Below are 12,691 nucleotides of genomic sequence, written 5' to 3' on the forward strand. Positions count from 1 at the left end.
TCCTGAGCCTCTGCACCCTCCACCCGGATAAACAGGCCTAGGAGCCATCCACTCCAGCCCTGCAGGGCGGCTGGGAGAACCCTGTGAGGCTCACCGCCTTCTCCCATTGGCCCCAGGGCCCCTCCAGGGGGAGGGCATGGTTTTGCTGACTTCACATTCTCTGCACCAAACCCACAGCCTGGCTCAGTGCAGGTGCTCAGGAAATGACAGTGGATGTTGTTGGATGGGTGGAAGGGAGGGAGGAAGAATGATGGATGGATCTGCCAGGGAGACCTGGACGTGTTTTTCCAGGGCTGGTGCTGGAAACTCACCACCAATTTTGTCACCCAATTTTGGCTTTTAAACCTACCTCTGTTCTGATGATTGCTGCACCACTTACCTGTGACTGCATAACAAACGAGCCCAAATTTTAGCAGCTTTGCAGTAGGGTCAGTGCTGTCATCGGGGAAACTGTGGCGCCTGGTGCTCTGAGAGACAGGATCCGGAGTCATGCCAACCCGGATTACAATCCCAGCTTCCTCCCTGACTCAGGCGACAATGTCATCTGCCTCCTTCAGATAACGAGGGTGGTAATACCTACCTCGGGCTTCCCTGGTGGCTCAGCGGTAAAGAATCTGCCTGCCAACGCAGGTGATGCGGGTTCAGCCCCTGAGCGGGGAAGATGCCCTGGAGAAGGAATGGCAACCCACTCCAGTATTCTTGCCGGGAAAACCCCTTGGACGGGGGAGCCTGGCGGTTACAGTCCCTGGGGTCGCAAAGGGTCGGACACAACTTAGCAACTGAACAGCCACAGTATGTGCCTCACGGGATCACTGTGAGATCTGAATACATTTCTGTAGACCAAGGGTCTAGCACACAGTAGGTGTCTGCTAAATACCCATCACCACACTGGCCCTAGTTTCTGGCACCTGGAAGATGCTCAAGAATCATCACAGTGGGACTTCACCTTCCAATGCAGAGGGCGCAGGTTAGATCCCTTGTCGGGAAGCTAAGATGCCTTACAGTCAAAAAACCAAAACATAAAACAGAAGCAATATTGTAACAGATTTGATAAAGACCTTAAAAGTGTTCCACGAAAAAAATATTTTTTAAAAAAGAATTACCATAATTAGTACAGGGTAGGATGTGGGTGGGACCCAAGGATAGTTTAAGGGAAGGATCTGAGGGCAGATAGGAGAGAGGTGGTCCAGGTCTGGCAGAGGAGCGGTGTGGCTGGGGACTCATTCATGTGGCAGGTCTGATGCCCTACTGTGTGCCAGGACTGTGCTGGGCACTCAGAGGCCACAGCAGGGAGCTAGCTGCTCAGCCCCCACCTCAGCTGTCTACTGGGGCGAAGACGGCAGACAGACAGTTAACATATAGCCTTGTAAGGTGACATCATGTGGTCACAACTGCTCTGAAGTAAATGAGCAGAAGAGATGGACAGGGAGTGGGGTGCTTGTTATCTTTTTTTAATCTGGCTGCACCACATACTTGCCATATCTTAGTTCACCAACCAGGGATTGAACCCAGGCCCCCCAGAGTGAAAGCAGAGCCCTAACCACGGGGACTGCTGGGGAAGTGGCTGGCATTTTAAATAGAGTTAGCAAAGACCTTTCTGAGGCACCATGTGAGCCGCACCGTGAGTGAAGTAAGGGAATGAACACTCGAGGCAGAAGCCGAGGTCCTAAGGGAGCCCCGGGTGGCAGGCCCAGTGACTGCAGGATCTTGCTGAACCTGTGAACAGTTTTTTCTAGCTGCAAACAGAAGTCATTGGAGAGCTTTAAGCACCAGAGAGGTGTGATCTGTGACTGTGTTTCTGAAATTGTCTCTCTGGCTGCTGTGCTGAGAAGAGCTTCAGTGAGGAGTGAGGGAGGGGGCCACAAGGAAGGGAGTGGTGGTGTTCAGTCACTCAGTTGTGTCTGACTCTTTGCAATCCCATGGACTGCAGCATGCCAGGCTTCACTGTCCTTCACCATCTCCCGGAGTCTGCTCAAACCCATGTCCATCGAGATGGTGATGCCATCCAACCATCTCATCCTCCGAACCCCCCTTCTCCTCCTGCCTTCAGTCTTTCCCAGCATCAGGGGTCTTTTCCAATGAGTCAGCTCTTTGCATCAGGTGGCCAAAGTATTGGAGCTTCAGCTTCAGCTTCAGCATCAGTTTTTCCAATGACTATTCAGGGTTGATTTCCTTTAGGATGGACTGGTTTGATCTCCTTGCTGTCCAAGGAGGGGGAAATGGTGACAAATGTGACCGGTTGGGGGCTTGGCCCAGGGGTGGTTAAGGGGAGCTGGCAAGCAGTAGTCGGATAGAGGGTGGACAGGAAAGATGCTGGGCACACGGCAGAACCGGGAGGAGAGGAGCTGGGCCTTGGGGGGCAGGGCTCCAGGGTCCCGATGACCTGCCCCTGCCGTGTGCCTGGTCCAGGCTCCCCGTTCCGGGATGAGATCACGCTGGCCATCCTTCAGCTTCAGGAGAACAATCGGCTGGAGATCCTAAAGCGCAAGTGGTGGGAGGGGGGCCGCTGCCCCAAGGAGGAGGACCACCGAGCCAAAGGTCAGCTGCCCCCGCGTGCCCTGCCCTTCCCGGAGGCCCCTCACTGGCCCGCTCCTGCCCTGCCCGCAAGGCCCGACCCCTGGCTCTCCCCCTCCACCCCAGGCTTGGGCATGGAGAACATCGGGGGCATTTTTGTCGTGCTCATCTGCGGCCTCATCATCGCTGTCTTCGTGGCAGTCATGGAGTTCATATGGTCCACGCGGAGGTCGGCAGAGTCGGAAGAGGTAAGGAGGCTGCTGAAGGGCCTGAGCGGAGAAGTGGGACCCCGGCGGTGGCGGGGGCTCCTGACGACTGTGGTATTGGGGGCCATTCCTGGAGGAATGCGGGGGAAGGGGTGGGAGCCAGGGAGGGGAGAGACCATCCTCCAGGGGTCCCAGAGCTCCAGAAAGAGGTGAGAGCAGGGACTTCGCTGGTGGTCCAGTGGTTAGGACTTGGCGGTCTCAAGGCAGAGGGTCCTGGTTCAATCCCTGGTCAGGGGACTAAGATCCCACAAGCTGCAGGGCAGCCGAATTTTAAAAAAAGAGGTGAGGGCAGAAGGAAGAGGAGAGAGAGGGTCCACGGACATGAGGAAGGATAGAGCGGGAAGAGGGCGCAGGCAGCCGTGAGGATGCGGGGAAGGAGTGAGGAGGGGCACCGAGGGAAGGCTGGGGGAGAGGACGAGGTGGTGGATAAGGAAGAAATAGCAGGAGAGACAGTGGGGCAAGGAGAATGCAGCTGTATGCGGCAGCAAGGGAGCAGGCGTGCTGGCGGCTCTCACGCCCTGTGCCTCCCGGCTGCCTACCCACACTCCACCCTAACCCTGCGGCCCGCCCCCTCACTCCTCCTCCGCAATTCCCACCTTCCCTCTGCCAGCCTCCAGCCCCTCCTCCCCCTCCTGCTGTGAGCCCTTGACCTTGCTTCTGCTCGCCTGAGAAAAGCAGAGGAGTCCCAGAGCCTGCCAGCCCTCACCTCCACATCCCGCCACCCGCCTGCCTTCTCCACTCGCCCCGTTAGTTATTCCAAATGAGCATCCACGCTCCTCCTCGCTGACACTCCACCTGTGCCCGGTACCCTCTCGCCTTCCCAAGGACATTCCTCAGCCTTCCTTCCCTCCGGCACCATCAGTTTTCCTCTCTATTGGATCAAGCCGGTGGCAGACAGATTCACTATCTCTCTCGACCCGGATTCCCCTCCCGGTCACCAGCCCATTCCTCCCCTTCTGTGGCAGCCTTGACAGGGTGTTTCCAGTTTCTGTCCTTCCATCCATTCTTGGACACACTCCCATCCGCCTTCTGTCCCCGCCCCTCTGCTGAAGCCAGTCTCACCATCCACGACCTTCACATCTGAAATCCAGTGCCTGAGTCTCCGGCCTCATCATGGTGAGGTAGCCCAGGGCTCCCACGCGGCCGATCACCATCTCCTCAGCCCTCTCTGGTCCCTGCTCCTGTCTCATCTTCCTCCTAGCTCTCTGACATTCTCATTGGGAGGCCCTAGGGCTCGGGCCTAGGACTTCTCTTCCTCCCCTCCCTCGGTGATCTCTTCTAGCCAAATGGTTTGCAAGACTGTATGCTGATGACTCCTGCATTATTCATCTTTTGCCACGTAACAAGCTATCCCCCATTTTAGCAACTTCCAACAACAAACTGATACCAGTTCATAGTTTCCATACGTCAGGAATCTGGGAGCAGCTTAGCTGGGTGGTCGTGGCAGCTCAGCGTCTCTGCTAAGGTCACGTGCATGATGTCATGGGGAGTTGCTGTTGTCTGGGGGCTTCCCAGGTGGCGCTAGTGGTAAAGAACCTGCCTGCCAATCCAGGATATGTAAGAGATGTGAGTTCGATTCCTGGGTCAGGAAGATCCCCTGGAGGAGGGGGCATGGCAACCCACTCCAGTATTCTTGCCTGGAGAATCCCATGAATAGAGGAGCCTGGCGGCTACAGTCCATAGGGTCGCACAGAGTCGGACACGACTGAAGCAACTTAGCACACACGCACAGAGGCCCCACTGCGGCTAGAGGATCTACTTCTAGGATGGCTCCCTGTCTCAGAGTGTACTTGGGGTTTTAATTTATGAGTGACTGGTGATGACACGGAGACGCCAGTGCCAGGGAAAGAATTTAGTACTTATATCACCTAACAGAAGCCCATGCTCCCCCCATCACCAACGCCACTAGGGCCACAAGGAAAGCACCAGCTTTGGTCAGGAAGCAGAAGGGAGAGAGAAACCTAGGGCAGAGGCTTTATTGGGAAAGGCAAGGCAAGTGGGGAAATGGCTTAGTACTCGGCCATGTGAACCCCATCACTTCATGGGAAATAGATGGGGAAACAGTAGAAACAGTGTCAGACTTTCTTTTTGGGGGCTCCAAAATCACTGCAGATGGTGACTGCAACCATGAAATTAAAAGACGCTTATTCCTTGGAAGAAAAGCTATGACCAACCTAGATAGCATATTCAAAGGCAGAAACATTACTTTGCTGACTAAGGTCCATCTAGTCAAGGCTATGGTTTTTCCAGTAGTCACGTATGGATGTGAGAGTTGGACTGTGAAGAAAGCTGAGCGCCGAAGAATTGATGCTTTTGACCTGTGGTGTTGGAGAAGACTCTTGAGAGTCCCTTGGACTGCAAGGGGATCCAACCAGTCCATTCTAAAGGAGATCAGCCCTGGGATTTCTTTGGAGGGAATGATGCTAAAGCTGAAACTCCAGTACTTCGGCCACTTCATGGGAAGAGTTAATTCATTGGAAAAGACTTTGATGCTGGGAGGGATTGGGGGCAGGAGGAGAAGGGGAGGACAGAGGATAAGAAGGCTGGATGGCATCACTGACTCGATGGGTGTGAGTCTGAGTGAACTCCGGGAGATGGTGATGGACAGGGAGGCCTGGCATGCTGCGATTCATGGGATCGCAAAGAGTCGGACACGACTGAGCAACTGAACTGAACTGATGTGAACGCTGTTAGCAGGCTATGGGCTAGAGGGGTCGTCTCTACTTGGCTGGTACCTGCCCTGGGTTGTTTTAGGGTTTGGTGTGTGAGTCAGATAAAGGGGGAGTATAGATTCAGAACTGGTTGGGTTTTCGTATGAAAGGCAGGTTCCCAACCCTTTGCTGTCCCTAAGAATCGGCTAGCTCTGGGAGGGTGGTCTCTCCCTGGCTAGCAAGATGTTTAAGATGTCAAAACATCCTGAGATAGAATAAAAATACACTCATTCACATGGCAGCGGGCAGGAGGCCTCAGTTCCTCACTCAGAGACTTCTCCATAGGGCTGCTTGAGTGTCCTCAGGCCGTGGCAGCCGACTTGTCCCAGAGCAAGGGATCCAAGAGAGAGCCGAAATGCCAGCAGACCTAGCCTTATTCTGTGGATCACACAGTGACTCTCCTACACAGGCAAAGGGGATTACACAAGGGCGTGAACCCCCTGGGGGCAGGACCTTGGAGGCTGACTACCATAACCCCCAGGTGTGTATCCCTTCCAGGGACCTCTCCCTGAACCCACGGTTTGTAAACTCAGCTCCCTGTACTCTGCACCTCCAAGTGGATGTCCACCAGGTGGTGCGTGACGTCATGTGGCCAACACGGAGCTCTGCCCACCCATCAGGCAACACTGTCATTCCAGTTGCTAGGGCCAAAATATGTGGAGTCACCCTTCACCCCTCCCTCTTCCTCACATCCTCTACCTGATCTCAGCAAAAACTGTGGGCTCCACCTTTGAAACACACCCAGAACTCAAACTCTTCTCACCTCCTTGGCCGCCACCACCACGCCACCAGGCACTGCCATCTCTTGCCTGGTGATCAGAGTGGTTTCCTACGGGGCTCCCTGCTCTTGCCCTTGGCCTCCCTACAGTCTTCTCAGCACAGCTTCAGAGTGATCTGAAGCACAGCAGTCCTATATCTAAAACTCTTCTGCCTCAGTTGTTCAGGCGCTCAGTCCTGTCCGACTCTTTCTTTGGGACCCCATGGACTGCACCACGCCAGGCTTGCCTGTCCTTCACCATCTCCTGGAGCTTGCTCAAACTCATGTCCGTTGAGTCAGTGATGCCATCCAACCATCTTGTCCTCTGTTGTCCCGTTCTCCTGCCTTCAGTCTTTCCCAGCATCAGGGTCTTTTCCAGTGAGTTGGCTCGTCTGACTCAGAGTAAAAGCCAAATGCTTACTGTGGACTCTGGGCCTTAAACAAGCCAGCCCGCATTGCTCCTCTGACCTCATCTCCTCCCATACCCCCTTGCCCACCCACCCCAACCACCCTGACCTGCTCTGGGTTCTTCAGCAGCTCCGCACCTGTATCCAGCTGAACTGTCTGCCCTCCCTCCTACTGGGTCCCCTGCAGCGCATCCTGCCCTGCCTTTGTCTACTTGCAGGTCCTCTTCTCAACAAGTCTCCCCTAAGGTCTCATCTCAACATTCAACCTTGCTCCCCCCACACACCCCTATCTCTTTTCCGAATTTAATTTTTCTCCAAAGCACTCATCACCATGGAACATACTATGTCTTTAGGTTTTGTCTCTGCATGCTGGAATATAACCTCCAGGAGGGCAGGGGCTTCCACCTGTTCTCGATGTGGCCCTAATGCTCCCAGACAGTGCCTGGGACACTGTAGGTGGTCTGCCAGTATGTTGCGAAAGTGTTAGTCACTCAGTTGTGTCCGACTCTTTGCGACCCCATGGGCTGTAGCTCTCCAGGTTCCTCTGTCCGTGGGATTTTCAAGGCAAGAGTACTGGAGTAAGTAGCCATTGTCTTCTCCAGGGGATCTTCCCCACGCAGGGATCAAACCTGTGTCTCCTGCTATGTAGGCAGATTCTTTACCATCTGAGCCACCAGTAGGCGGTCAGTACTGAGCACAGGAATCAGTGGTAGAGGACGGAGAACAAGCAGGACGGGAGGACTAGAAGCAGTTAGAAACTTTCCAGTGAAAAGACAAGAGGCGGGATAGTAGGGAGAGAGGAGCATGGCTCGGAGGTGAAGGGCCGATTTAAGAACAAATCCAGAGAATGAGGAAGACGGGAGGGAGAAGTGGAGGACAGACAGGAGTTGAGAGGCGAGAAGGAAGAGCACGCGGAGAGAAGAGACCTGCGAGGGAAGAGACCAGGAAGTGGGGAGAGGATGGAAGGAAGGGAGAGGACGAGAGCGCAGATGGGAAAGAGGAAGAGAGGTGAACACAGCGGTAGGGCGGAGAGAGCAGGAGGATGTGAAGAGCGTGGCCTGGAGGACCGGGGGCAGAGAGGGAGGAGGCGCGCGGCAGGGAGGGCGCAGACCGTGACCGCCGCCCCGCGCCGCCCCCAGGTGTCGGTGTGCCAGGAGATGCTGCAGGAGCTGCGCCACGCCGTGTCCTGCCGCAAGACGTCGCGTTCCCGCCGGCGCCGGCGGCCCGGCGGCCCCAGCCGGGCCCTGCTGTCGCTGCGCGCCGTCCGCGAGATGCGCCTTAGCAACGGCAAGCTCTACTCCGCTGGCGCGGATGCGGGCAGCGCGCACGGGGGCCCCCAGCGCCTCCTGGACGATCCGGGGCCGCCAGGCGGGGCCCGGCCCCCCGCCCCCACGCCCTGCACCCACGTGCGCGTCTGCCAGGAGTGCCGGCGCATCCAGGCGCTGCGGGCGTCCGGGGCCGGCGCGCCCCCGCGGGGCCTGGGCGCCCCGGCCGAGGCCACCAGCCCGCCCCGGCCCCGCCCCGCCGGCCCCCGCGAGCTGCCCGAGCACGAGTGACCACGGGCGGGCGCCCGGACTGACGCAGGGGCCTGGCCCGCCCCAGGCCCCGGTCGCCCTCGCTTCCCCAGTGGGCGAGGGACGGGACTTGCGCCCGCCGCGCGCCGGACGCCGCGATTTTGCCTTCGGTTCCCGGTGAAGTCCGAGGCTCGGCTCCAGAGCCCGCCTGCGCCCCCTAGTGGACTCGGCGGAGGGAGCCGCGGACGCCCGCACTCCGCCCCCGACTGCGGACAAAGAGGAGCGCAGGGACCGAGGACTCCGGGGGCCGGGACTGCAGGGGTCGTTCCCGGAAGCGGAAAGCAGTCCGCGGAGAGAACCCTTTCCTGGGACTGCTCAGGCTCCCCAAGACTTGACGCAGCCCTCCCCACTTCTAGAGAAGTGGGAAGCCTCTGGGCAGATGGGTGTCCCCTGGCGCCCCTCGACTCTTCTCTTTCTCTCTTTTTTTTGGGGAGAAACCTCCGAATTTCTATGAGACCCCCACAGGGAGAGGATCAGTTGGGCCTCCATCCCTCCCCCTGCCACAGCCCAGTCCCTGTTGGAATAAAAAAAAGAACAAAACCCCAAAGCTGGGGATACGCGGGTCTCATTTCCTGGGGGTGTGAGGGCACCAAAGGCTTGGGCTTCCCCTCCCCACCCCCCAGGAAGTCTGCTTAACCACAGACGGGATGGTCACCCCTTCACTCTCTCGAGTCTCCGCCCTGCCCGCAGACAGCAGGTCAGCGCAGGTCCGGGCAGCTGGCCCTTCTCCACTGACCTTCTCCCAGGACAGAAGGAGGCAGCTCTCCCCGAGACAGATGGAGAGATGCAGGGATCTGGAGAGGAGGAGACACCAGGAAAAGGAGACATAGAATGACAGAAAGCAGATGGGGCTGGGGGAGGGGAGGGCGAGTGAACAGTTCAGCGTGGTGGTGCCCCGGCTGGCCCGACGGGGACAGGTGTGTGCCTGGGCCAGGGTGAGTTGTTGGCTTTGTAATCGTGTGCATGTGTGTACTTCCCTGAGACCACCTTAAGTTGTCTGGGCCCCTGATCCTCTATTTCTGCTGAAAATGTAACTCCCCAGCCCCCAAGAGAGGAAGTGAGAAATCCCGGCGGAGGGGGAGGTTGGGGGGGCGCGGTGGGAGGCCGAAGGGCCGGTGGAGCAGGGAAAAGGATGGATCTGCTTTCTGTCCCCGCCCTCCCCCGCCCCGCTGGAGGTTTCTGTGGAAACTGCCGCTGAGAAAGGACGAGTGAAGGTCACACAGCCAGAGCCAAAACGAGGCCGAGTTGGAAGGGGGAGATATGGAGAGGTGGAGAGAAAGAGATGGGACAGGAATGGGGGAGAGACAGAAATGGAGTAGCGAAGGGGAGAGACCACGGAGGGGAGCAGAGAGGGATGGGGAAATAGGCCAAAGAGGAAGACACAGGGAGACAAGCCATAATGAGGTGGGAGAAGGGTGAGACAGAATGGGAGAGAGGAGGGGTAGACAGAGAAAACAGGTTAAGAGACTTGGGGTTGTTGGGGCTGAGAGAAGCAGAGAGTGAAGTGGAGCAGAGATAGGTGAGAAACAAGAAGCCTTGGAAAACTAGATGTAGACGTTCCCGGGGCCCGAGCCGTGGAAATGCTAGAGATCAAGCGAGGGAAAGGAGCGAGGCTGGGCCCCGCCCCTCGGGCAGGCGGCCCAGAGCTCGGGAGCTGTCCGTTCAGCACCGGCCTGGCGCGCAGCATCGCCCTGTCTCCCCGACAGGACCTGCCAGCCTTCGCAGTGCTTGGGCACGCCACATCCGGGGGATCCCGCCTGTCACGCAGCACCCCGTCTCAACCTGGCCTCTTCCGTGTCTCAGACACTTGCCACATGTGTGCCCTTAAGAGGGGGGTGTGAGGGCGAGCTTGTGTCTCGGGATGTTCCTTGTTTCCACATCTCTTAGAGACTAATCAATGTCTCTGCCCTTGAGCGGGAATGTCAGTCCGTCAAGGTGATAGAATCTGGCTGCAGACATTTGTGGTCTCTCCCATTCTCTGTCCCAATGCCAAGCATCAGGTCTCCCACTTCTGAGTCTCCCCACCCCCATTTCTGCTCTGTCTTGTCAGTCTTATCTCTGTCTCCCCAGTTTGCCAAACATGTCTGCCTGGCTCTCTGTGTCCCCATGACTCTGTCATCTTCACTAAGTAATGCAGTTGATCTGTCTCCTCCATCTGTTTCCTCATTTCTGTCTTTGCCAGTCTGTCTGTCTTTGTCGGTCTTTCTGTTTTTCCTTTCCTATTTGTATCTCTCTGGTTTTGAACTCTATGTGTCCATTCCTCCGCTTAGTCTCTCCTTCCATCTCTCTTGCCGAGTTCCCTTGTCCCCATCCATCCCTGTGACCTTCGTAAATCTTCCTCCTCCCCCACCCAACTTCCGCAAAGCCTCACGCTGGGAACACTATGCACAGTCATCAGTCTCCCCAAACTGAGGATGGCGTGCATGAGGGGGGACAGGAGCCTGTCTGGGATGCAGTCTCCCCCAGCCCAGCTGGTGAGCAGGAGAGAAGGCCAGGAATCTCCTGGGATCCTGAAACCCCTCAGGCTTCTCCATCCCCCCAATCTCTCTGCCACGGCCCAGGCTCATCCCTGCAATAAGGTGGAGAGGAAAAAGATAGTATGTTGACAGAGCCTCCCTCCTTCTCTCCCATCCTCCTCTTGGAAGGGGACAGAGTTCCGCAGAGGGGCCAACTACCAGGGTTAGAAGATGTGGCTCCCCCCCCCCAGTCTCCATGGAGACAGGCCAGATCTGTAAGCCCAGCCTCCTTTGCTGCATTCGCTGCCTCCCTGTTACTATGGCAACAAAGGACAGCAGGGAAGGATGGGGACGGGTCAGAGTACAGGATTGGGCTGAGGCTCTGGGTGCTGGAGGAAGGAAGGAGCCCACCTGCCTGCCTCCTTTTACTCTCTGGCCCAGTCTCCCTGTCCTTGTGGTTCTGTGGTTTTGAATCTCCGATTTTTGTGTGTCTCATTCCAGCCTTCAGCCTTTCATACATATCAGTGACCTGGTCCTTAACTTTCATGCCCCTTGCCTGTCTCCCACATCTCAACTTCCATAGGTGGGAGGATACCCACATTCTGAAAAAGCTACAGAGACAGGCTCTTGCCTGCTCTCTGCCTTTTCTGCCATCCCCACAGAGTCTGGGAGTGTTCCTCATAGAGCAGAGAGGTGTGGGTGGGAGGCTGTAACTCCTCAGGCTCCAGTGGGTGGCCGATGGGGTGTCGTGTGTATTGTGGCAGGCCTGGGGTGTGAGTGTCAGCTGTGCACCTGTGTGTGTGTGTGTCAATATACACCAAGCTGGGATGTGCAAGGCATGGGGGTGTGGGCCTTGGGGGTGTTTGCAGCTACAATACAAGTGTATAACACAGCACTGCATTACATGATAAGTGTAGAGTGTGAGGTGTGTGGGATGGTGTTGCATGATCTGTGTCTGTGAGTTATTGTGCCATGCATGAGTCTGAGTGCACCCTTTGTCTGTCATTCACAATTAGCAATACTTTGGCAGTTTAGCATGGAGGGTCTTTGCGTGTGCCCAGATACATTGGGGAGGAGTGTGTGTGATGTTGTGTGACTACACAGCAGAGCCCACAAAGGTTCAAGTGGGCTCTGGGGCAGTGTGAGGCCTGTGTCTGTGTGATGGTGCTGAGTGTGAATGTGTACTGGTTCATGGGCCCATGGGTGAAATGTTTACTGGTCCTGTGAGAGATGGTTTAAGGCCAGTTATGACGGAGCATGTGACATGTGTGTCTGTGAGGTGGTGTTTTAAGGGTGTGTGTTCCTCTGCATGGCATTTTATGCCTGTGTGATTCTGTTGTGGTGTGATGGGGTGTGCAGTGTGTGTGTTCCGTGTGTTTTCCTTGCTGTGTGTTTGTGAGTCTCTGGGCTTGTTTTGATGGGGTCCTGTGGGATGTGTGGGAGGTGGTAAGCTGGTGTGTGACGGAATGTGGTTGTGAATTTGCGGTGTGTACTGCGGTGTTGGTGGGCGTCCCCAGCATCTCTGCTCTCTGGGTGGTCGGGTGTGCGTCCGATGCTTGGTGGGATTCTCTGGCTGTGATGTGTCTCCTGTGTACCTGTGCAGTTGTGTCTCGTTGGATAACTGCCATGCCATAGTGGGTGGGGGGAGGTCACACAGTGAGGGGCCTCAGGGCCCTGCCCCCTCTGCAGCGTCCCTGCTCATTGGGGGGGTGTCTTTCTCGCCTCTTGGGTTCCCTCCCTCTCCCCCCCTGAACAGCACCCCACAGTGTCCAGGGCTCCCCCTGCCTCATTGCAGAGAAGGGTGCTCTGGCCCTCGTGCCTTATTGCAGTGGCTTACCGGGCTTCCCCCCCGCCCCCCGCGCCCCGTGTTCACCTTCCACAGTGCACCCCTCCCTCTGGTGGCACACAATGAGGGGGGATTCCGGGGCTCTCCCACCCTCAGCGCCCCCTCCTTGGAGGCGACACCCCACACTGCGGGGGTTTCCAGGTCCCTCATTGCGGGGGTC

General features: G+C 56.9%; 1 protein-coding gene across 5 annotated transcripts in view; it reads left to right on the forward strand.

Annotated features, from left to right (window-relative positions):
- GRIK5 (glutamate ionotropic receptor kainate type subunit 5) overlaps nucleotides 1-8,776 on the forward strand; it is a 63,140-nt gene extending 54,364 nt beyond the window's left edge. For all 5 annotated transcript variants that reach the window (XM_018062475.1, XM_018062477.1, XM_018062476.1 and 2 more), the window contains 3 exons: nucleotides 2,410-2,538; nucleotides 2,641-2,762; nucleotides 7,795-8,776. In XM_018062475.1, the coding sequence (XP_017917964.1) occupies nucleotides 2,410-2,538; nucleotides 2,641-2,762; nucleotides 7,795-8,211 (668 nt within the window). In that variant the 3' untranslated portion in view covers nucleotides 8,212-8,776. The remainder of the gene's footprint in view (nucleotides 1-2,409; nucleotides 2,539-2,640; nucleotides 2,763-7,794) is intronic.

This window comes from Capra hircus, chromosome 18, assembly GCF_001704415.2.
Source record: "Capra hircus breed San Clemente chromosome 18, ASM170441v1, whole genome shotgun sequence".
In the NCBI taxonomy this organism is placed as follows: Eukaryota; Metazoa; Chordata; class Mammalia; order Artiodactyla; family Bovidae; genus Capra; species Capra hircus.